Source organism: Heptranchias perlo, chromosome 10 (assembly GCF_035084215.1).
Source record: "Heptranchias perlo isolate sHepPer1 chromosome 10, sHepPer1.hap1, whole genome shotgun sequence".
Taxonomy (NCBI): Eukaryota; Metazoa; Chordata; class Chondrichthyes; order Hexanchiformes; family Hexanchidae; genus Heptranchias; species Heptranchias perlo.
Genome location: NC_090334.1, coordinates 61,436,159 through 61,460,197, shown reverse-complemented (window position 1 = coordinate 61,460,197; position 24,039 = coordinate 61,436,159). Strand labels below are relative to the sequence as shown.

At 39.7% G+C, this 24,039-nt stretch overlaps 1 protein-coding gene across 1 annotated transcript in view; it reads left to right on the top strand.

The window, feature by feature from the left end:
• The window catches only part of kcnh5b (potassium voltage-gated channel, subfamily H (eag-related), member 5b), a 236,730-nt gene that overhangs the window by 44,261 nt on the left and 168,430 nt on the right, over positions 1-24,039 (top strand). The window contains exons 4-6 of the mRNA XM_067991044.1: positions 5,747-5,875; positions 13,529-13,644; positions 14,271-14,663. Of these exons, the coding sequence (XP_067847145.1) occupies positions 5,747-5,875; positions 13,529-13,644; positions 14,271-14,663 (638 nt within the window). The remainder of the gene's footprint in view (positions 1-5,746; positions 5,876-13,528; positions 13,645-14,270; positions 14,664-24,039) is intronic.

The following is a 24,039-nucleotide window of genomic DNA, read 5'->3' as shown; positions in this document are numbered from 1 at the left end:
TGGTCAAAGAGGTAGGTTTTATGGAGCATCTTAAAAGAGGAGAGGGAGGTAGAGAGGTAGAAAGGTTTAGGGAGGGAATTGCAGAGCTTAGGGCCTAAGCAGCTGAAGGCACGGCCACCAATTAAAATTGGGGATGTGCAAGAGGCAAGAATTGGAGGAGCACAGAGATCTCCAGAGGTAATGATGCGGAAACGGGAAGAGAAGCCACTGCAGGTGAGTCTGTGGCTACGACTGGATAGACAAGAATAGAACCAGGCGAGCACAGTCCCACCCAGCTGGATGACGGAGGAGAGGCGCTGGCGGAGGATGGTGTGGTCAACCGTGTCAGACATGTCGAGAAGGATGAGGAGGGATAGTTCACCATGGTCACAGTCACATAGGATGTCATTTGTAACTCTGATAAGGGCCATTTCAGTACTATGGCAGTGGTAGAAACCTGATTGGAGGTATTCAAACATGGAGTTGTGGGGGAGATGGCAACGGATTTGGGAGGCGACAACACATTCAAGGACTTTGGAGAGGAAAGGGAGGTTGGAGATGGGGCGGTAGTTTGCAAGGACAGAGGGGTCAAGGGTTATTTGATGGGCGTTTGATGAGGACAGAATTGGACAAATCATCATTGAGGTAATAAAAACATGAATTACAGCTTTGGCGGTAGAGGATGGAGAAGTAGGGGTGCAGGCAGAAAATGTTTTGGAGGAGAAAGAAAGTGGAATTGGTAATGGATTGGATATGGGGAAAGAAGTTCAGCTCTGAGTCAAGCAGTAAGGCAGATTCCTCACCTTCGCACTCAGTCTGAGGTAGCAGCCAGGAAGGTTGATTGAGTTGAGACTGGAGACATGTAGATAATTGCATGAGCCAAAGAGGCTGGCTTTGGTTTTGCCTATATTTAGCTGAAGGAAGCCTTGGCTTATCCAGGTCTTAATGTCAGACAGTGGTGACAGACCTGGGGCTTGGTGGAGAAAAAAAAGAAAGACTTGCATTTATAGATAGAGAAGGTGGAGAGGTAGAGCTGAGTCTCGTTGGCATACAAGTGAAATCTGACTTCATGATTCCAAGTGATATTGCTGAGGAATAGCATTTAAATAACAAAGAGAAAGGGGGCCATCGATTAAGCCCTAGAGTGCAGCAGAAGTGACTGTATGGGCAAGGGAAGAGAAGCTATTGGATGCAAGAATCAATGATGTGATTGGTAGGAGTGGAACCATGAGAGAACAATACCACTGAGATGGACTGTAGAGGAGAAACATTTGAGAATGGTTGACTGTGCCAAAGGCAGCAGAGAGGTTGAAGGGGATGAGGGAGCTGTGGTAGCGGTCACAATGATGGCATTGATGATTTTGACCAGTGCGGTCTCAGGAATGTGAGTGAGGCAGATGCCTGTTTTGAAGGCTTGAAATACAGCTTATCTGACTGTATACTCCCTTTTTTACATTAAGCCCAAAACTGTTAATTAAGTTACATTAGTTAGTCTAGCAAAGATTCAATGAATTGATTATTCATTATCAAATTATTCATAAACTGGGCAAATAAATATCACTAAACAACTAATTTGCGAGTGACTTCATCTGAGCAGCTAAAGATGGAGAAGCATTTGAGAATGTAAATGGAACAAAGACAGCTACTTTATCGGAGAATCAGTAGGTAAACAGAAAAATTACGAATGGTGGAAGTCTAAAGTAAAAACAGAAAATGTTGGAAGTGCACATCAAATTGGTTGGTATCTGAAGGAGAACAATTGATTGTTTTGGATGTGACTGAAGGATCATATTGAAGCATTAACATATCCTCTTTCAGATGGTAGTCAAACTGCTGTGCAATTTTAGTCTTTTCGGTATTTATTTAAGTGATTTTAAAGATTGTTTAAACAGAATCATTAAAACATATTGATTACTGATTGAACAATACAGCTTATTAAAAAGAAAAGGTCCTCCAGTTTTGTTGTTATCTTACCCAGAAATTGAAGTGCACACTTCTTACTCACTTCATGGATGAAATTTTGGACGGTTTGAAACAATGCGTAGCATTGAGAATCTGCGTAGTCACTTTCACTCGATTCTAAAGATTCACACAAATTACAAGCTGCATTTTATTTTTGAGTTGTGTGTTGCTGCACAGTGCCTGGAAGCACTGTCGTACCATTTTAATCAGTGGCACGGCGTGCTATTTATATATCACTGAATCAATATTAATAAGGCAGTGTCAATCTATTTCAAGCTCATGTTTGCTTTGAAATTTCATCCAATGACCAGGAAAGAAGAAGGGTTGGAGAAACAGAGGAGGGGCAAAGTCTTGCAGGCACATTCTACTTTCAATTAACAGTTTTTTTTAGGGGGAAGAAGAAGAAAAAAGGCAATTATGCTATTTTGTAAGCTCTTATTTAATAATTTTTTAAAAAATGCTTGCCTAGTACAATGGCGAGGCTATCATTTAAAGAACAAGTAAAATGTTGGCCCCTCAACTGAAGTACATATGCAACCTCTACTCACAGCTTAGTAATAATGTACTGCTAAACACATGCACCATAGCAAATAAGTGGGAGGGAAATAGGTCACTAGGTTTGCAAAATTTGGTGTGATTCATACCATGAAACATTTAGCTCATGGCTTTGCTTTGGCTATGAAAAAGCGAAACTCCCACACAGTACTTAAGCTGTGAGTACTATTACATCCAGTGAAGTAATTAAATGATACTGTGCACATCTGACTACTGCCACTCCAAAGCAAGCTGTACATTCCTGATTTCTGTAATGCATTCCAGGCAGTGATGCATATGTTTCCTGAATGGTATTTTGGGTTTTTCCAATCAGATTCAGATCCATGGAGTATTGAATGACTCAGTTTTAATAACAGCTACAGCTCCATTTATTTCGAGTTTCCTGCTGTCTGGAGGAGGGAGCCCTTTATTTTCTGTGGTGCCTGAAGTAGCACACCATTGAAACGCAGAAAATCTCAAGGCTGGAAAAGACCACGGGGTATATTCTCCTCCATGATCTGACCCAAAATGGACAGGATAGTGGTGGACAATAAGGGAGAATTCAAATGGTGAGACCTACTGCTTCCCCAGCACATCAACATGGATTGTTGTCTCTCCGTCCCTGCCGTTGGTCCTTCTCCGCCCACCACATGCAAATGTTGGTGGGGTTGGATCCGGATCCCTGGTGGATTTTCCTGGTTTCTGATCCATTTACCTCTGTTTACTGGGCTCACCATGTGGAAGGTGGCAGTAGAGCCCAGGCCCAGGAAGCGGCAGTAATAGCCCTCAGCTCCACCAATGGAGGGAAAGGGCCTTGAAGACGCCTCTTCTCCTCGAATCTGGCTCCCACTTAACTTCCTGTGTAGGCCTCAGTCTCACTATTTTCTCATTAATCCTATAATCCTGCTGCTTATTTTTTATCTCTAAATTGTCAGCTCACTTCTTCAAACAGTCCAAATCGTCATGTATCTTATCGCCATCTTTCATAGTATAAACCACCCCTCCTATGTTGGTATCATCCTCATACTTTAAGAGGTAACTACAACACCTTCTTTTGGATAGTTTCTTAAAATGTTGAAGAATAGCTGTCTCAACACCAAGCTTTGCAGGACCCCACTCATCCCAGCATACCTGCCATTTATAAAGACCCTCTGTTTCCTATTATGCAGCCATGGTTTGATCCATCTCAGCATGCTGCCAATAGAAGTGCCAGCAAAGGCAACAGAAAGGTTGTGGGGGAGAAGCAGTCTCTGCTCTGGTTGTTAGGACATCCTTTTTACATTAAGATAAGATTCCCTCTGGTGGGCTATTGGAATACATGTTCTTTATTATTTTTGTAACAGTATGTGAACAGATATTGTAACGATTATACCAAGTGAATTTCATCATGCTCAATGTTCCATATGTTTTGTCTATCTTGGAACAAAGCAGCTTATGAACTGAATCAAATGACACCTTGCCTAGTTATGACTCAGTCTGCCTTCCAATAGATTAAATGAGTATATGTGCTTAAAGCACAGGGATGCGGCCACAAGGGAGTTTCATCTTTAGACTCCTTGATTTCATTATCGTACTGGCAGATACAAAGCAGTGGTAATTAACTTCTGTAAAAAAGCAGGCAACCAAAACGCTAATGGAGCGACTAACACCACTGAACCCGAGTAGATACCTGTGGCAGACCGGAATTCTTAACACTCCCTAAATGCTCAACCAACTTGTCCTTGATAATTGATTCTAGAATTTTTACTGAGAGAAACGATCAATAGTTCCCCAGATCCCTTTTTAAACAAGGACACTGCACTTGCCATTCTTTAGTTCTTTGGTACCACAAACTTATCTAAAGAATTTCTAAATATTTGCGCCAGTGGTTCTGGAAACATATTTTTGAGTTTCTTAAGAGTAAATCTCATCCGTCCTAAGTGAATTACTCACTGGGATCTCATTCAAGTATGCATCACTAACTCTGCTAACAATGCATCATTGTGGCTATTTTAGAAAACTCAACAGTTGGGCCGTTGATTCATACTCTGTACTAAAAATCCTCACCTGGCCATGCAGGTACAGATTGTTATCTTGTCTGTGTGTACATTAACTTCATTTTGAGAGAGCAAAATAGACTTTTAACTTCAAATATCATAGAATGCTGTCATCAGCATAACTTTTTTCCAAAAAAAATAAGTGATGCCAGAATAAAGCTGTTGCATTTCACCAATCAAAATCTCCCATAACTATTACAGATTTCCTCTTCATCTGAAGTCCCTCTCCCCTGGCAATTACTGAAATACCCTTGGTACTTTTGTGGCCACCTGCTCAGCTCTGCTTCCCAGTCCCGATACTGGCCAAAGCTTCATATTTATTCTAGTGAAGATTGTACCTTCTCATTCTGCCTGTGACCACATTTTGAACTTGTCCCTTTCCCTGCTTCTGAGTTGGTCTTGTAGCCCATAGATCTTGCTTTCTACCTTTTTACTTTTCTCAGGTATAGCTCTAAAATTCTCTATTAAATAACGACATGTATCAACATTGACATGTGACCTGGGTAAGCTTACATTTGGTATCCTTCTACTGGAATGGTTTTTATGGTTATCCTTGATGCACCATGCCACTAATCATAGACTGAAACAACATCCACTACTCGGCCTACCTGAAATCTTGGTTTTATACAGGACTAAGCATATAACCCTTCTAATCGGCTCACGCGGCACATATGGAAAAGCCAACATTCTTCCTCCATCTTTGCCCTGAAATGGACTACAAATCACATGCACAAACATTTTGTTCATTTGTTCCCACACCCCCATAAGCCTAACATCCAGCAGGAATCTACCTGACTTTGTGACAGCGATTGCAGGCTGAAAATTTATAGTGTATACAAAGACAACTTGCATTCGTATAAATTGCCCTTAATGTAATAAATATCCCAAGCTGCTTAACAAATAGAAAAAGATAAGGGAACAGATCCCGAGCCATGGAGGGAGAGATTAGAATGGATTACCGAAGGCTTGGTTTGAAAAGTTGGGTTTTGAGAAGGTTCTTGAAGGTTGAGAGACAGTTTTTGAGCCAAAGGAGTTTAATGAGGGAGTTCCAGAGATAGTCCGTGTGATCCAGATAAACATGGACTATCTCCAGCGATCAGATAGCCAGTGTCTGCAATAAACAAGACCAATCAGTTATTCAGATCAAACTAGTTTTTATGTGCTAGAGTAGAGCATGTATTGACTTCCTTTTGTGGAATGACCTGTTCAGTGTATGTGTTTTTTTCTGTTGGCAGGAACTCCGGTTTGGTTCTACATGCAAATTGCACCCATAAGAAATGAATACGACAAGGTGGTTTTATTTTTATGCACTTTCAAAGACATTACAGTATTTAAACAACCCATTGAGGATGAGTCAACAAAAGGTAGTATTTCCTTTCTATCACCGATTTAATGTATTTGTACTGAGATAACTCTGTAGTTTTCATTAAGCATACTTTACCTGTTGGACCAATGTTATAAGTACAAATTGACTGCTGTAATAAAAGAATGATGACGGCTGCAATATGTTCCATTAGAAGTTTCTATCATTGCTCAGTTGAACAGAGATAGTGCGCATCATAGAAAAATCATTTGTTTTACTCAATGGATCACTTAAGCCTAACATCCAACATCTGAATATATCATTTGGCTTATGTTTCGTATCATTGCTTCCTCCTTCAGCAGTCATTTACACTCATTTGCAGCCTAGCATCATTTTATTTGTAGCATGTAATGTTACTACCTGACTATTCTAAAAAATATTTGACACATTATTACAACCCCAAGGTTATAGTGTGCATTTCCCAAACTAATCTTGTATATTAAGATTACTGTATTATCCCCTGAACTAATTTATGTACGATCTCATTGACATAGTGGGTAAATCAACAGAAGTAGGTAATAAATGCAAGTCAGCATCTTGACACACCACACGTTTCAGTGTCTTAAACAAGAACAAATCCAGGTACTAAAATCAGTCTGATTAAGTTACTAGTTTTCTCAGTTTCTTTTTATTTTGTTTTTGAAGCTAATAACTTTCTACGCTAATAAATAACATAATTTTATTTCTGTGGTGAGATTGCTCTGCACTAACTTGAACAGGGTTGTCAGAGAAAATTTCTCTGCAAAGAATTACAGTATTATCCACAGATTACTGGTATCCCCTGTGTAAAGACTGCCCCATAGTACTTGGAAGAAAAATATATTCAAAAATTAGCTGCCACATTTGCCTATATAGCAACAGGGCTGGCTGCATGCAGGAAAACCAGGCTTTGGGACCACCTGTTAGGCCACAACCAACAAGGAAAGTTTTTGAAACATACTTCCCTGAATGTGAAACTAGGAGGAGCAGGAGTGTTCCTCCTGACCGCTCATTTAAAAAATGCCAGCCTCCTCCAATCTGGCCCGGCCTCCGATCTCTCTCCGCCCTCCCAACCCAGCCTTCGATTGCTTTCCCCCTGGCTTCTGATCTACATCCTGGTCTCCGATCTCTCTTCTCCCCACCCTGGCTTCCGATCTCTCTCTCCCCCCTCCCCCCTCCGATTGCCTCTGATCTATTTGACCGTGACCACCGATTTTCTCCCCGAATTGGTCTCTGATCTCTCTCCCCTCTGGCCTCTGATCTTTCTTCTTCCCGGCCCCTGGTCTCTCTCCCCCTCCCCCCCGTTTCTGATCTCTCTTTCTAGCCTCTGATCTCCCTTCCCCCCTCTAGCCTCCGAACTTGTTGACCCGGTCTTCAATTACCTGAGGGCTGCTGTGGCGCTGGCAGTGGCCCAATCTTTTGTTCACTCTTCGAGGATTGTACCATGTGCAGCCATTTCTAGGCCAGTAGTTTCCAAATAGACGAAAAGGAGGAAGAGTGAAAACATTTGGATGGAGGAGCAAAGGCACAGTGGATGATTTGTGGAGTCTTTTGAAAGAAGGAAAGGAGGTAGCAAGCATGACAGAGGATCTAGGAAGGGACTTCCAGAGGGCAGGGATGTAATGACCAATGCAACACACAGAGACATTTTTAAACCTTAATAAAATTCTTAAATCATAATTAGGGATTCTAATTTAAAATTGTACAATGTGAGAAACACACAAACTAACAAACATTTGATGGAACTTTTTTTTAGTCACTTAACCTCTTCATTTTTCCGCAGGTTGTTTTGAATAAATAAAATCAAGATAGGATTATACAGATATACTGGACATACATATAAGTAATAAGTTTCTTTTGAGATCAGGGAGTGGAGTTTGGCATTACCTAATGTTTATTTCTTGATTCACCAAATTTTCTCTCCTTAATTAATCTAGATTCTTTTCGCCTTGATGGTGCACTGCACTCTAGGCTTTGGCCTAATTAGACTTTCCTGATTTTTGTTATCAGAACTCCACCCTGCCCACTCAAAAAAAAGTGAGATTAATTAATGTAATAATAAGTTGGATTATCAACAAAGCAAATTGTTGAAATGTAAACTCTGAAGTGAAATATGTCTGATCTCTTGAACATAACAGGGGTACATTGATTTCTGATGTAGGCTGCCTGTTGAGTACTTTAAGTGAGTAGACCTAACTGAGTGCAACTGTAGATTTATTTGCTGCAGTGCAGTGTTGTTTCCTGGAGTATTAATCATATGATACAGCACTTCATGTTGGCTGTGTTCCACAGTTTAGAATTAATGGAAGATGGTTGAATATTTACCTTTTGCTCAGAACCTAATCCCTTTTATTTGATTTGTTTCTTACATATTACCTCCCTTTTGTTTGTTTGAGAAGAACGGAAGAAAACTGGTGAAGGATTAATCAACTAATTCTTGTAGGGTACATTCCCTAGTTAGCTGTTTGGTTTTGACTTTTGAATAATTTTGCAATTTTTTTCATTATTGGCAAAATTATCAACTGAGGTTATAGTATACATTTATTGAAATTTGTGATGTACTGTCGGCTGGATCGCAAATATACGTAGAACTTAGCAGTTCAGTGACAAGGTGGTAAATTGTTTATTCATCTCAGATTTCTGTGGCCGTTGGTTGGAGTCATTGCAAAAGTTCACACTTCAACCAGTTCCATGTGTAGGATGGAATTTGTCAGATGGTTTCCTAATGGAGGCTAGAGCTAACACAATAACTACTTGAGTAAAATTGATAGAAGCTTGGTCGACTTCAGATGGATGCCTCTTACTGTGAATAAATAAAGAGGTTTATGGTACCATAGGAAGACAAAATGATCCAAAACTGGAAACAAAGTTGGTAAAAAATATCCCAATTGTAGCAGTAAGAGATTATAAAAGATGGGAAATATATAAGACAAAGAACTTCCCCTCTACTTAAAGCTTACAAAACTACGTAACATTTTTAATCATATAATGTTTCACACCTGCAGAAAATACCATTAAAACCAGGATTTTTATTTTAAAAAATCTTTCCTTATTTATTTTCACAATTTGTATAATTATACCTGTAAAACTGAGAAATATTTATAGATGTGAAACACCCAATGTATGATCAAACAAATTAAATAACATTTTTATTTAATGACTTTCACGTTCTCAAGATGTTCCAAAGTGCTTCATTGCTAACGCATTACTTTTGATGTGTAGTCATTGTTGTTACGTAGACAAACACTGCAGCCAATTTGTGCACAACAAAGTCCTACAAACAGCAGGGATAAATGATCAGTTAATCTGTTTTTGATGGTGTTGCTTTAGGACATCAAATAGTGCCAGGGTATCCACTTGAACAGGCAGGCAGGGCCTCACTTTAACACTTCATCTGACAATGCAGCACTCCCTCAGCACTGCGCTAAAATGTCAATCTAAATTCTGTGGTAAAGTTCCTCGAGTGGGGCTCGAACCGATGATGTTATGACTCAGAGGTGAGAATGAGCCACACTGACACTGACGAAGTAATTTTAACCTAACCTGCCTGGTGGGAACGGGGCAGTTTAGGGTCGGACGTCCATTTCATATCCCATCCGATTTTACTCTCCATTGAAGTTAACAAAGCGTGAAATCAGGTGTTTCACGGAACCCGCCCCATTCCTGCTGGGCAGGTTAGGTTAAAATTAACCCCTAATAATGTAGAATTAGGGAGTTGTGTTCCTGAGAAAAGAAGTGGAATTGTTGGCTTTAAAAGGTCTGTACTGCTGATTTATGGTTGATCTATAAACATGACATGGTTGTTTTGATGTATGCTCCTTTAATAACACATATTAGTTATGTTGTAAGCTTGCTGCAAAATAGAGCATAAGGCCAAGTTGTCATAACATGTATGTACTGATGGATGAACCCATAGAAACTGTAAAGGAATGTATTATAAACCCATGAATTCTGAGCACCATGGGTGGAAACTGAGGGGGAGAAATTGGTTCTCATTGCGCCCATTTTCTGAGCAAAAAACGAGGACAAAAGGACCAATTTAGGGGCGAAATGTCCTGCGTTCCAAGAGCTCCTGAAATACATCATAGAATCATAGAAATTTATGGCACAGAAGGGGGCCATTTGGCCCATCACGTCTGTGCCAGCAGAAAAAGAGCTATCCAGCCTAATCCCACTTTTCAGCTCTTGGTCCGTAGCCTTGTAAGTTATGGCACTTCAAGTGCATATCCAAATACTTTTTAAAGGCGATGAGGGTTTCTGCCTCTACCACTCTTTCAGGCAGTGAATTCCAGACCCCCACCATCGTCTGGGTGATAAAAATTCTCCTCAGTTCCCCTATACCAATTACTTTAAATCTATGTCCCCTGGTTATTGACCTCTCTGCTAAGGGAAATAGGTCCTTCCTAACCACTCCATCTAGGCCCCTCATAATTTTATGCACCTCAATTAAATCACCCCTCAGCCTCCTCTGTTCCAAAGAAAACAACCCCAGCCTATCCAATCTTTCCTCGTAGCTAAAATTCTCTAGTCTTGGCAACATCCTTGTAAATCTCCTCTGTACCCTCTCTCGTGCAATCACATCTTTCCTGTAATGTGGTGACCAGAACTGTACACAGCACTCTAGCTGTGGCCTAACTAGTTCATCATCTGCAAACTTCTTAATTATGCCCCCTACATTTAAGTCTAAATCATTAATATATACCACAAAAAGCAAGGGACCTAATATTGAGCCCTGCGGAATCCCACTGGACACAGCCTTCCAGTCACAAAAACACCCGTCAACCATTACACTTTGCTTCCTGCCACTGAGCCAATTTTGGATCCACTTTCCCTTGGATCCCATGGGCTTTTCCTTTTTGGACCAGTCTGCCATGTGGGACCTTGTCAAAAGCCTTGCTAAAATCCACATAGGCCACATCAAATGCACTACCCTCATCGACCCTCCTTGTTACCTCCTCAAAAAATTCAATCGAGTTAGCCAGATAAGACCTTCCCTTAACAAATCTGTTCTGACTGTTCTTGATTAATCCATGCCTTTCTAAATGGCGATTAATACTGTCCCTCAGAATTGTTTCCAATAATTTGCCCACTACCGAGGTTAGGCTGACTGGCCTGTAATTATTCAGTTTATCCCTTTCTCCCTTTTTAAACAACAGTACGTTAGCAGTCCTCCAATCCTCCAGCACCACGCCTGTAGCCAGAGAGGATTGGAAAATGATGGTCAGAGCCTCCGCTATTTCCTCCCTTGCTTCTCTTAACAGCCTGAGATACATTTCATCCAGGCCTTGCGATTTACCTACTTTCAAAGATGCTAATCCCCTTAATACTTCCTTCCTCACTATGTTTATCCCATCCAATATTTCACACACCTCCTCCTTAACTTCAATGTCTGCATTATAGCCCTCTTTTGTGAAGACAGACGCCAAGTATTCATTAAGAACATACCCACGTGGTTTTGGTCTCTAATAGGCCCTACTCTTTCCTTAGTTATCCTCTTGCTGTTTATATATTTATAAAAGATCTTTGGGTTTTCCTTAATTTTACTTGCCAATTTTTTTAATGCCCTTTCTATGCTCCTCTAGACTTTCTGCAGTATTGAGCTCTAGGTATCTGACATAAGCTTCCCTTTTTTGCCTTATCTTACCCTGTATGCTCCTTGACATCCAGGGGGTTCTAGATTTTGGAATCCCACCCTTTCTCTTTGTGGGAACATATTTGCATCGGACTCCATGTTGGGTCGGGCAATATTCAGGTGTCTCCAGCAGCCACCTAAAACAGATGTTCGATTGCTTGAATATGTTAATGAGTGTCATATTGCCTCTTTAGTTTCCATGAAACTCGTCGGCACTGAGCAGAACTGGTGCCAGGCCTGCTCTGCTCAGTTTTTTGGTTCGTAATGTGGCCTCAAAGGTATCGTTGGAGGCTGTTACCAAAAACTTATCTTTATGTGGAGCCGGGGATGAGGGGGAGCAGGAGTGTTCCTTTCAGCTCCACAGCACTCCTGAGAGCCGCTGCCAGCCCACAATCACCTCCCTCCCATTTTCCACTCCCACGACCTACCCGATGGCTGCTGTTGATGAGGCAGCTGGCCCAAGATGGTCCTCATCAAACCAATGAGCTGCCTCTGGATGCCCAATTGGCGTCCACTATTTGCCAGCAATATGTTGATGAGGCCTGAGGCCCAATTTTGGGAGAGCCTCGAGCCTCCAGCTTCTGGCATGCATTCCCAGTAGGCTATCTATTTCAGGTCCAAAATGGGGCTAGACCAATTTCTAGCCCTGAGAGTCCTAATAAAATGCTGTATTTAATTTCCACTACATTTCATTATGCATTATGTTCTCAGTGCCTGCTTATATCTATATATAGATATGGTTGAGTTCCATCTCTGAAGTACACTTGCAGATTGTGTTCAACAGCCCAATATAGTTTAGCAAAACTTTTTTTTCCATTTGTTTACAAATATACTTGACAAAAACTGTGTCAAAATGTTTTGTTGTGACCTAAATCAAATATGATTTTGCTACATCCCGAAACAAAAAGTTTGCCATACACTTTTTGATAAAGAGAATGTCCTATTAAACTATCAGCTGCATCACAAATTTCATTAAAACCACACAGACGACTGCCATTAGAGATCAAACTTCCTATACCAGAGTAGAAATCATTGCATTGACTCTGTCTTATTATGCTGCATGTGGCATGTGGCACCAGACAAAGTCAACATGGTTGAAAGGATAGCGTCAACTGAAGCTTTGTGTGGTGATTAGAAAAGATATTGGAATAGACATAATAGACATTGAAATAGCGAGGCAATTCATCTCATTGTACATCCGTGGCCTTCAACCAATTATAAAAATCCTTGCACTGAGCACAGTATTTCTTTGCTTAGCATTGAAAGGATTACTTGAAAAATAACTTCGACAGGTTTTTTGTTCCATTCATTTCTTTTTGGTGATTCTCCCTCCTTACAATCTCTTAAATTACCACTTCTCTATATCCAGTGTGGCCAATAATATGTCATTTCTTTGCCACAGCTTGGCACTCCATAAAAGACCACTTTGGAGGAAGCATACCTACTATTTCCACATGCAAACAGTAAAAAAAACAAGAACACAGCCCTGGATGTACCAGGGGTTGTGAATGGACCGTGTAGCCCATTTCAGTTTGTTCTTTCCAATTGATCTCCCTAATGGAGGCAACATTTTAAGTATCAGTGGGCTGTGTGGCCATTCTCTTCCTCTTCTCACTCTCACACTGCGGAGTAAATTTAGCAACACTGACATACAACCATGCAATAAACACAGGCAAATTATAATTAACATAGTAATTCAGATGGTGCTGAATACCATGTTTTGCTACCATAGTATCAGTTTTTTACAGTTACATATAAAGTGGCTTACATCAGTAACAATAGCACGATGCTAACGAGTAGGTATTAACTGGATGCTTAAAATATACGTAAGGGCCAAATTATGTTTGTTAATGGTAAGCAACATATAAAACAATTTTACTAGCAGTTGCTCAGGAACAGCTATTTTTAAACTGATACAGCTTATTATATTGCAGGCATTACAGTTTAAAGATTGTGATTTGTAACAACTAAAATTGCAGCGCTATAAGCAAAATGTGGGTTACTGGAGTAGGTAGTTATTGTGTCTTTTTTTTTGTAAAAAAGGATGGACAAAATTTGCTCGACTGACACGAGCGTTGACAAACAGTCGAAGTGTTTTGCAGCAGCTGACTCCGATGAACAAAGCCGATGGGGTCCATAAACATTCACGTCTAGCAGAGGTTAGTATTGAATTCCTTGTTTATAACTTTGGTACATTTTTTCTTCAGAACTTTTGACCCAGACAGAAAGGTTACCAGGCAAACAAGCTCAATCCTGCATTTGTTACTGGATTACAGAACTCAAATTGTGAGCCTGCCAAAGAGTTCTTTATTCCTTGTTGAGAAACTATACAAGTATCTGATATTACTTCACCCTTTGGCTAAAACCTGGACATGAGAGCCATTTTTTTTGGCTCTTGCCTCCAGGAATCAACTCCTCAGGTGCAAAGGTCAGGGAAAAAGGGACAGGGACCCAATGATCCGGGTCTCCGCCCCTTTAACATCACTTTGGGATTTCAGGGATTTTCCCAGGAGGGGAGCAGCTTGGCCTACAACTGCAGTAGGTGTAGACTGATGATACTACTTAAGTGAGGGGTGGGCGGTTGGGGGAAGGCATTCCTGGCTTCCTGCCTTACTTTGCATCTGGAAAGCTTGCTATGTTTTTCAATGCAGTGTTCAGAAGGGCATCTAAATCGTCGAGTTTGAGGAAAGTTTAAATATAAATGCGATCTACTTTTTGAAGTTATCAAAAGTTTGGATAATATACTATGACTGATTGAAACTTTGTCTCTTTTCCTTTATTTTAGGTTCTGCAGCTAGGATCCGACATTCTTCCTCAATACAAACAGGAGGCCCCAAAGACTCCACCGCACATCATCTTACACTACTGTGCATTTAAAACTACCTGGGACTGTATCATCCTTATTTTAACCTTCTACACTGCAATTATGGTTCCTTACAATGTGTCCTTCAGAACAAAACAGAATAACATTGCCTGGCTGGTGCTGGACAGTGTAGTGGATGTGATATTCTTAGTGGATATTGTATTAAATTTTCACACTACGTTTGTGGGCCCTGGAGGGGAAGTTATATCTGATCCTAAACTAATCAGAATGAACTACTTAAAAACCTGGTTTGTGATTGACCTGCTGTCCTGTTTGCCGTATGACATCATCAATGCCTTTGAAAATGTGGATGAGGTAGGTTGACATTTCTAGATTTATTAAAGTGAAGGAGCAGGGTTCTGCTTCCCTTACTCCAGTGTTTAGCATTGTGCCATCAATGTAAGGTTTGATTTGTGGCAGACCCTTGTGATGTAGTCCTGTCAGGACTAAATTACGTTATTGAGTTCACACAAATTTTACCTCATACATTTGTGGATCAAATGTTCTGGAATTTTGGCAGAAATAACGTTTTATGAGGTGATGGTTTGCGATTCAACCGAACGGATAGTATCCTGTTTTGTGAACCTGAGTAAGGAACGCAAATACGCCACGCATCTGTGCTAAACTGAAACACAATGGATATCTTGAAGCGTTGTCCTGATTGGATACAGGAGCAAAGCTTTGGAAAATGCACGTTTTGCAATTAAATGGCTACTTTACAATAACAAAATAGATCAGATATTCAGACATCTTTATAACTGGGGCAGCACAACAGTTAAAATGTATGAGTTTTCAGGGTCACAGGACATGTTTTTGTGAGGTAAAAGTTGCAAGAAAAATGGTTACAGCTTAAATATCCAAGCTCAGCCAACTGAAACATTTTGTTGCTATGGTTACTATCATTGGAGATAAAAGGAAAGCACAAATGCTGGAAACCTGAAATATTAGAAATGCATTCCATGTTGCCAGAATCTGAGAGAAAGATGGGACCTTTCGTCACAACTGACACTGTCAGTCTGGCGTAGGACTGACAACAGCATCTAGTATTTTCTGTTTTTGTTATAATAATCATTAGCCTTCTTTATACTGTTCCAGTATAACTTACTTCAGGTCCTCGTTAAAATACCTTATTTGATGCCCAAATAGAGCACCCCTTTATATAGGCTCCACCCCAGGCTTAAGCCCTTCCCCATGAAAAAGTTGATTGGCCTGCAGAGTCATAGCATATATGCATCGTTGTTCCATGACCAACCCTAAAGTCGTATTGGCTTTCTGGGAGAATTTTTTTCCGCTAATTTTCTGTTTGGTCGGCAGAGTATGATGTGGGTGAGAATTTTACCTGGCACACAACTAGCCGCCTCATCTGGTTTTCAGCGCAATATGTGAGGTTATATATGTGCGTCCAGGATTGGGCTCTTCTCCCATCAGCGTACCCACAACAACTGAGATTCCTCTATTAATTCAACAGAAACCTCCATCATCCCTTTTAGATCGTATGGAATAGTTTTAAGGGTAAATTTTCATCTTTAACATTCCTGTGCAGAGGGAGCATGTATCAGGAATTCAGATGGGTGGTCATGATTTTCCATTCATTAGGAGATGCACATCCAAAGTCCCAATATGTGTTGGCGTGCAAAATTCTGTGCCAGTAATGCTAAAGATGAAAATTTATCCTTATTTGCCATTACTAAGCAAATTTACAGTCTATCTTGGGAATTCTATTTAAAGGTGGAGTATTTAGAGTGAGCTCCACATGAGTGCCTCATAAAATATCTGCTATCTTGAAGTGCTTGTGAGCCATCACTGGAGAAACAATCGCAAATGTATCAAATGAATAGACTTGAAATTTGGAAGGAAAATAATGGGCTGGATTTTGCTGTAAAAATAACAGTGAGGCTAACAGCGCTCACCGTTATTTATGTGCAAATTGGAAAGCAACTTCTGGCAACCGCTCATGCGCAGTTAAACCCCGAAATCTGGAAGTTGCTCTCCGAGATGTGTTGCTCCCCAAAAGCTGAGCGAAAATGGCATCTCGCTGTCTGGCTCCCCGTTCAAATGTATTGAACAACGTGAAATTCCTGTACTGACGTCGCAAAAAAAAGTTAAGTCAAGTCATTTCAAGTCTAAGTACCATTTTAACGACGTGGTAAGTCTTAATTATTGCCAAACAACCTCTCTGGCACTGAAAATTAATTTTTACAAATGTGGAGTCTTATTCCTTCAGATTTTAATTATTGTTGGACATTTAAAAAAAAGTAAATACTTTTTTTTTACTTTTTCTTTCTGTCTCTTTTATCTCTGACTCTTAGTTCAATCTTTCTTTCCCTCTCTTTATTTTGCTTTTTGTATCTGATTTGACATTGAATTCACTATTCTAACTGTGGGTATTTTGGAAATATCAAGATTATGAAGTTACCTGTCTAAATGAGGTATGGAAAGAACCAGGACTGAGAAAATGTAATAAAAATATAAATACAGTAATATTTTTCAATACGAGGTGCAGTGATTAAAAATGTAATTTAAAGATGGCCAACGTCCAATTAACAAAGGTTAATAGATAGTAAATTTACCAACTGCTTTCATTGTTGTGAATATAGCTTTATTGATTGGCGTGTTCCTTTGACCACATTATTATTTCTACAGCTGGCAGCAAAATTTAATATAAGAAAGACCAGTATTATTTTACTGACACACATACAGGAGTAAAAAAAACAATTGACAGAAGTGAAGAAGAGTGAAGGAGGAGAGTGAAGCAGAAGTGAAAGGGAATAGACAGACAGAAGAGAGAGAAAGAGAATGGACAACAGTGATGGAGATATAATTGCTCTGAGGACTCCAAGAAATGCAAAATGGATTGGGAGTTGAACATAATGGGGTAGATTTTCACCTGTGCCACTGGATATAAAGTATCACCTGGGTACAATGCTGGGAGAACAATCGGCTGAGGAGGATTGCATTCTCATTATGGACTTTGCTCTACTTTCCTTCCATTTAAATTAACAGGAGGAAAATTGGGCAGGCTCTGCTGCAGGTGTGTGATCCTCCCTGCCCAATTTTACTCTCTATGCTCTGAGAAGGGTATACTTTACATCCAGGTGATACAGATAAAAATTTACCTCAATGTTTAATCTTGATTCTGCCTCACTCAAAAATGATTTAATTAGATGTAGCCCACTCACCAGTCACAAGGATGTAGCCCACGGTTCTGAAAGGCTGGACACTCTAACCTATGCAATGCAAAATATAAGGAAAGTGCAAATGCTTAAAGTACACAGCAGGAGTTACTTGCCTACTACCATTCCAAACGTCAGCCTCATAAATTTTTTTTTCTAGTCTGACAGCTGCCTATTGTCACTGAGGCCAAAAGCCTTAGTCTCCTTGGAGTTCATCTTTTTTATCAGTAGATTTACTGTCCCTTTTAAACTCCTTCCTGCTGGAAGGTGCAGGCTAGCAACTTTGGATGCTCAATTTATATGGTTAAAATTCTGTTCATATGTATTTCTTGTGTAAAGGTCAGAAAATGACATAGATGTGTAATTACATCACTATTGCTGTATTATAATATTGCAATGGAATTGGCTTTATACTGAAGTTCAGTTAAAGATCATAGTTAAAGGATTTAGTGAGAAATTTTCAGACCACTTCTGCAAAGTATACCTGATTTATTTTTTTGTATTTTTTTTCTGCTGCCTTTTAGGTTTTCAGGAATCTTTGTGGTAATTATTCTGCTGCTGTTGTTTTTTCCCTACAGCTCCAAAAGTAAAACAAATGGGCTTCCCCATGGGAATTGGCAAAAATCTAAGCTTTTGAGAGGAAGGAGGACCAATAGAGGGATGTTTGGCAGGTCAGGCTGCATTAGAGGTGTTCTGTGCCCACCACTGGTACCCTTGCACCTGCGCCTTCAGACAGAGGTGCTCATTACTTTGTCAGAGAATAAAGGCTTGCAGAGGTTGCAATTCCCAAGGGAGGCTGTAACAGGAGACTCTATGGCACAAAACAATATGTGAAGGTTTGACTAACTGTGATGCTAATTGGTTCTTTGGAAGAACCCCAATCACAGTATGCTTTAAGTGGTGCTTTGCGAAAGAATGAGTGCCAGAATAATCGTCAGTCAGCATAGTCTGATTGGCCGCACCTGCAAAATGCCACTAAACATGTTTGCTGGCACCAGGACATCTACCCGGCAATGACCATGGGGAATTGAATACACAGGGTAGTAAACCAGATGCAGAGCTGTGCCAACTGCTGCAGGGACACTGGCTAACATGCAGCATTGGCTCGATTCAGCCAGTGACAGTAACATTTCTTTACCTCCTTTCAGGCATGCTGCAATGTTGACCTGTGGGAATAGTGCCACCTCCGTTCAGCAGCTTTCAAATAGAGACTCAGGTGTGGGCTGCTCCATCACATGTCTGCAGATTCTGTTTCATGCTTCCAGATTAGATTTCCTTTCACTTATTTTTGCTGTTTCTTTTTCCTCTCTCCCTTTAGTCTTGGCAGTTTTTTTTTAGCCTTTCTAAAGGCTTTCAGAATTTTTGGCCTCCTATTCTATCACTTACCTTTAAACATCCACATCCCTTTAAATCGCAATTGAATTGCAATTTTCCAATTCCTTCCTCCTCCCCTCTGTAGTAGGTTACTGCTTTGCACAGGTCCAAAACTACACTTGGAGCTATGAATAATTATGCTAACGAGCTGACCATATAAAATAGCACGCTGTCAGCACACTATGGTGTAATTTTTACCTTCCATTGAATCAATGGAAATTTAAATTGGGCAGGTTCTACAACTGTCCAAGTGGTGAAGGCGAAAATTGTTCCCTACATTTCTGATGAGCTTTGCACTTGTTTCTAGCCGGTCGGGAGTAAACTGCACCCATATTGGAAAATCTAAGGTATGGCCTGCTGTTTTTCTTTTCCCACTCAAGAAAAGTTTCTATGGTATCTTATTTAGTTTGTTTAGTGTGTTTTTGAAATAATCTATAGAACCACGTGTAAGGTTAGCAAGGGTTAGTCTTCATTTTTATATCTTTTCAAACTATGGAGCAATGGTGCAATAAGTAGTGTGACCTTTATCAGACATTCAATCTGAATGATTGGTTTAGAGAGGCAATTCTATTGCAGTGCATATCAAGAGTAAAAGAAAAATGTTAAGAGGGATAACAGGATGCTGAAGTACATGATAAGAATATTCTTCAAGTAATAAATGGTATAATGCTTTAGCAGGTGCACTACTCACTTGGTGAATGGTGTTGTCAGGAGCTATGTGATTGAATCACAGTAGCAGATAAAGGTTAGTGCACTGACTAGAGCTCCCAGCAGCCTGCTGACACAAGTGATAAGACTCAGACATTGACATGATGGCACTATCCACCCATTCGTACAATGAACAGAATCTTACTGGAGACTGTACTACAGTTTCAGTCCTCTGCAGATAGCCATTTTTCATTGTACTATCCATTGATGTACTTTGTATGAATGTGTAATAATGATTGGCAGGACCCCATGTGCCATTTTACCATATTCCTGAAATTTTAATTCTTGACGCAATGTTAGTGCCAATAACAAAATTGTTACAATTTCTTACGTGTATAAAAACTACGTTTTATGCACGTAATCGTGCTGTGCGATATTAGTAATGTGTTCACAAGAAATAAAGTAATTATGTTTTTTGCTAGTATTGCACATCATGATTTAACCCAGATGGGTAGAAATTCACCTTGGCTGGTATCAGTGGGCTGTCTGTTATACCTCATGCCCAATATTTTGTTGTATTGAAGTCAATGGCAGGGTGTATAACAGGCAGCGGATGGGCTACCGCCCGAGACGTATTCCTACCCCAGAGGGTTCAATTCCCTTTGATAGCATTTGGTAATGCATTTGTGTGAAATTCTTTTGTATGTTCATTTAATTCGTTTTGTTTTTTTGGACTAATGAATTTTAGGCAAACTCATCGAGCAGGGCACTAACAGAGGAAATGGAAGATTGATTGACTGTTTGGGACAGTAATCAGGCTTCCCTGATCAGATTGAACTGTATTTTTTTTTGAAGTGTTCTTTCTCTTCCCTCTCTGTCTTTGTTTTGTTTCTCAAAGCAAAAGGAAAGTCTCCAATTATGTTAATTATGGGGTGTATCCCAATGTGGCTCTATTACAAATGGGGTTGGGAAGGGGAAAGGGACAGGACTTTCATGTAGTCTGAGAGCTGCTCTGAAGCTGCCTGACCCCGAGAATCCATGTTATAGGCTGGGAATGCAAATTTTTCAACTTGTAGCATGGTTTTCCATGATCTGAACCACCTCTGTGCGCAATGGAACTACTTCGGCACACAGAGGGCTGTTCTCTGTAATTGCTACCAGTGAAATGGTATAGCAGGGAGCAAGGCTGTTCACTAAAAGCTAGTGGACAAGTACAAAAAATAATTGTAAAGGCTAATGGAATGTTGGCCTTTATTGCAAGGGGGCTGTAATACAAAGGGGTGGAAGTTATATAAAAGCTCTGTTTGAGTACTGTGTTTAGGTCTGGGCACTCCACCTCAGGAAGGATATATTGGCCTTGGAGGGGGTGCAGTGCAGATTCAACAGAATGATACTGGGGCTAAAAGGGTTAAATTATGAGGACAGGTTGCATAGACTAGGCTTGTATTCCCTTGAGTATGGGAAATTAAGGAATGAGTTAATTGAGGTGTTTAGGATGATTAAAGGAATTAATAGTGTAAATAGAGAGAAATTATTTCCTCTAGTAGGGGAATCCAAAACAAGAGGGCATAACCTTGAAATTAGAGCTAGGCCATTCAGGGGTGATGTCAGAAAGCACTTCTTCACACAAAGGGTAGTGGAAATCTGGAACTCTCTCCCCCAAAAAGCTGTTGAGGCTAGGTCAATTGAAAATTTCAAAACTGAGATTGATAGATTTTTGTTAGATAAGGGTATTAAAGGTTACGGAACCAAAGCTGGTAGATGGAGTTAAGATACAGATCAGCCATGGTTTAATTGAATGGTGGAACAGGCTTGAGGGGCTGAATGGCCTACTACTGTTCTTATGTTTCTAAGACCCCACTTGAGGCACTGTCTGCCAGCAATAAAATTGACATTATTTAAAATGAAATCAAAGAAATTCTAGTAACGCTTATTTTCTTCCATTAAAAAAGGGGCAGCATTCTAAATAAAGCATACTCTCCCTAGACTTTCCTATCTTTTTATGTAGTCTTTATCATGGCATATTGCCCCTTCTAGAATAATTTTACTTAGTAGGGGAGAAGAATCACCTGCTGGTCCTAAACAGCTTTTTTTTACAGTTTTAAAAATTATATGAACGTGGTGGCATAAGCAATTTTCCCTCTCCTGCTCGATCTGTGCCTCCGACTTCCATTTGCATTTGTCTCCATCTTTTCCAACTCTCCAAGATCCCACAACTCCTGTTTCCATGCTTCTGCAATCATTCCTCCTCATTCATGTCTTGGTAACCTGCTTCTAAATCTGATCCCTGGCATATCTCCCTCTCAAATCCATAACTCTTGTACACTTGTCCAATGCTGTTTTCAACCTGCCCTCCCTTTCCACTTGCTCCTTACCTGCCTCAAACTGCCAATTCTTCATCCTTCCCATGACTGTTTCCAGCTTGCCCTTCCATGCTGCGTCCTCTTGGCACCCTCACAGTAAGACAGGGAGAAGCAGTATGGTGACTATCCTAGCACTATCCATGCAATTGAAAACAACCATTGGAATTCCTCACATAATTTTAATCTGATCTTGTTAAGATCTGCGTAGTTATCTGAACACTTGATATAGTGAAATGGGCTCTTAACTCCAAAAGACCCCACAGCATTTTTGCTGTGAAAAGATATTTTTGTTTTTAGAAAAAATCTAAATTTAGATTTCAGCTTCATAGCAGAAAAACTTTCAATTTGTTGCTCACAATTATAACTTTTATTCTTTCAAGGCATGAACTGCCATTTGTAAATGTTAATGTTATTATTTTATGTGGCCAATTATATTAAATTTGGGCTTCTCCATATTCTCAAATCTTCCCTCTACAGCAACTAATTAAGCTAAGCACCCCCCATATTTCCTAATCCCTGACATATAAAAGCCTTCAGACTGCAGGCTATGTTGAGTTATTTTGTCAACGCTGATTTTGATAGATTTTGCATTAAAAATTAATTAGCAGACAGTAAGTTGATGACTTTATGATGCCGCTTGTTTTCCCAAGATTAAAAGTGGCTCTGATTGAGTGCTCCTTATTAGTGAAACTAAAGTTTGCAAATCTTCCACAGCTGTTAAAGACTTTGAAGCTCATACATGGCATCAGAATAAATATCAAAGTAAATCAGGTATCAAGAGATTTTGCTTTGGTTGTGTTAGAATTTCTGATTTCCAAAGCATGATCAATTATACAAACCATTTATAATGCAAACATACTCTTAAAATATAGATAAACATATTTAAATTTGATAAGTAGTTCTTTTCAGGGACACTTCATGATTCATACAACCATCTATAGTGTACGTACTGAAGTCCAGTATTTTGTACCAAAGACCATAAATGTTTTTATTATAGACTGACATCAATTGACCGGTAGTTTCAAAAGGTAGTCAGGAGTACGCTTCAATATGCATAGAAGGTGAAAGATGATGCATCGAATTACTTGACAGCTTTTAAATGGTTCTGCTGTCAGCAACAGTGCAATCTACTTGCCACTAATTATTTGCAATAATGAAAAATTATTTCAGCAGACGGATGTCAAGGTTACAGTGCAATTTGTGAGATGCTACTTATCATGAAACTGCTGGGCATATCGACTGTCAGTCAAATATTTACTGGGAATGAAGTAACCTGAAATAAATTGGATAATGCATTGATTTTCACCTTTTCAGAAAATAAAGAAATTATTTCTGACATTATTGTAGTATTGCTGTCTTAGCCCATTACAAAACTTTGAAAATTATGAAATCGTACAATTATTATGTTTTAGTTAGATTAGTTTATACTAAAATATTTGATTCCTATAAGAACATTTTATATTCAGCCACTGCAAAAAGAAAGGCAAGCATACAAAATGCTCATTTTATAATTTGTATTCTTTTACAGAAGAATGAATCGAAAAGTTTAATATTATTTTCCACCATTAGAACATTGTCATTGGTTTCGTCTACTACAGTTTGGGAGTAACAAAAAACATAATTTATGATTTCCAGCTATCCAGTTTTGTGGAAACAATGGGAGGAAATGGGGACATGCAGCACAAAACACCACAACATATTTTGCAAAATCCCTGAACACCACTTGCTCTCAGTTTTCCCATTTGGAAGGAGAAGTGGTGTTCAGGGAATTTGACAAATCAGCAAACTGCTTCCCCTCCCATTCAAAAAAAATCACATCATTGTGTTTTTTTTTAACTCTACCTGCTTTTCTGCAACTAATGTGATTAAATTAATTTACTTCAGTAATTTGATAATGCTCTTAAGATGTAATTTTCAATAATTCAATGCATCAAGGGTAGATTTACTAGAATGATGCCAGGGATGAGGGACTTCAGTTATGTGGAGAGACTGGAGAAGCTGGGGTTGTTCTCCTTAGAACTGAGAAGGTTAAGGGGAGATTTGATAGAGGTGTTCATAATCATGAATGGTTTTGACAGAGTAAATAAGGAGAAACTGTTTCCAGTGGCAGAAGGGTTGGTAGCCAAAGGACAC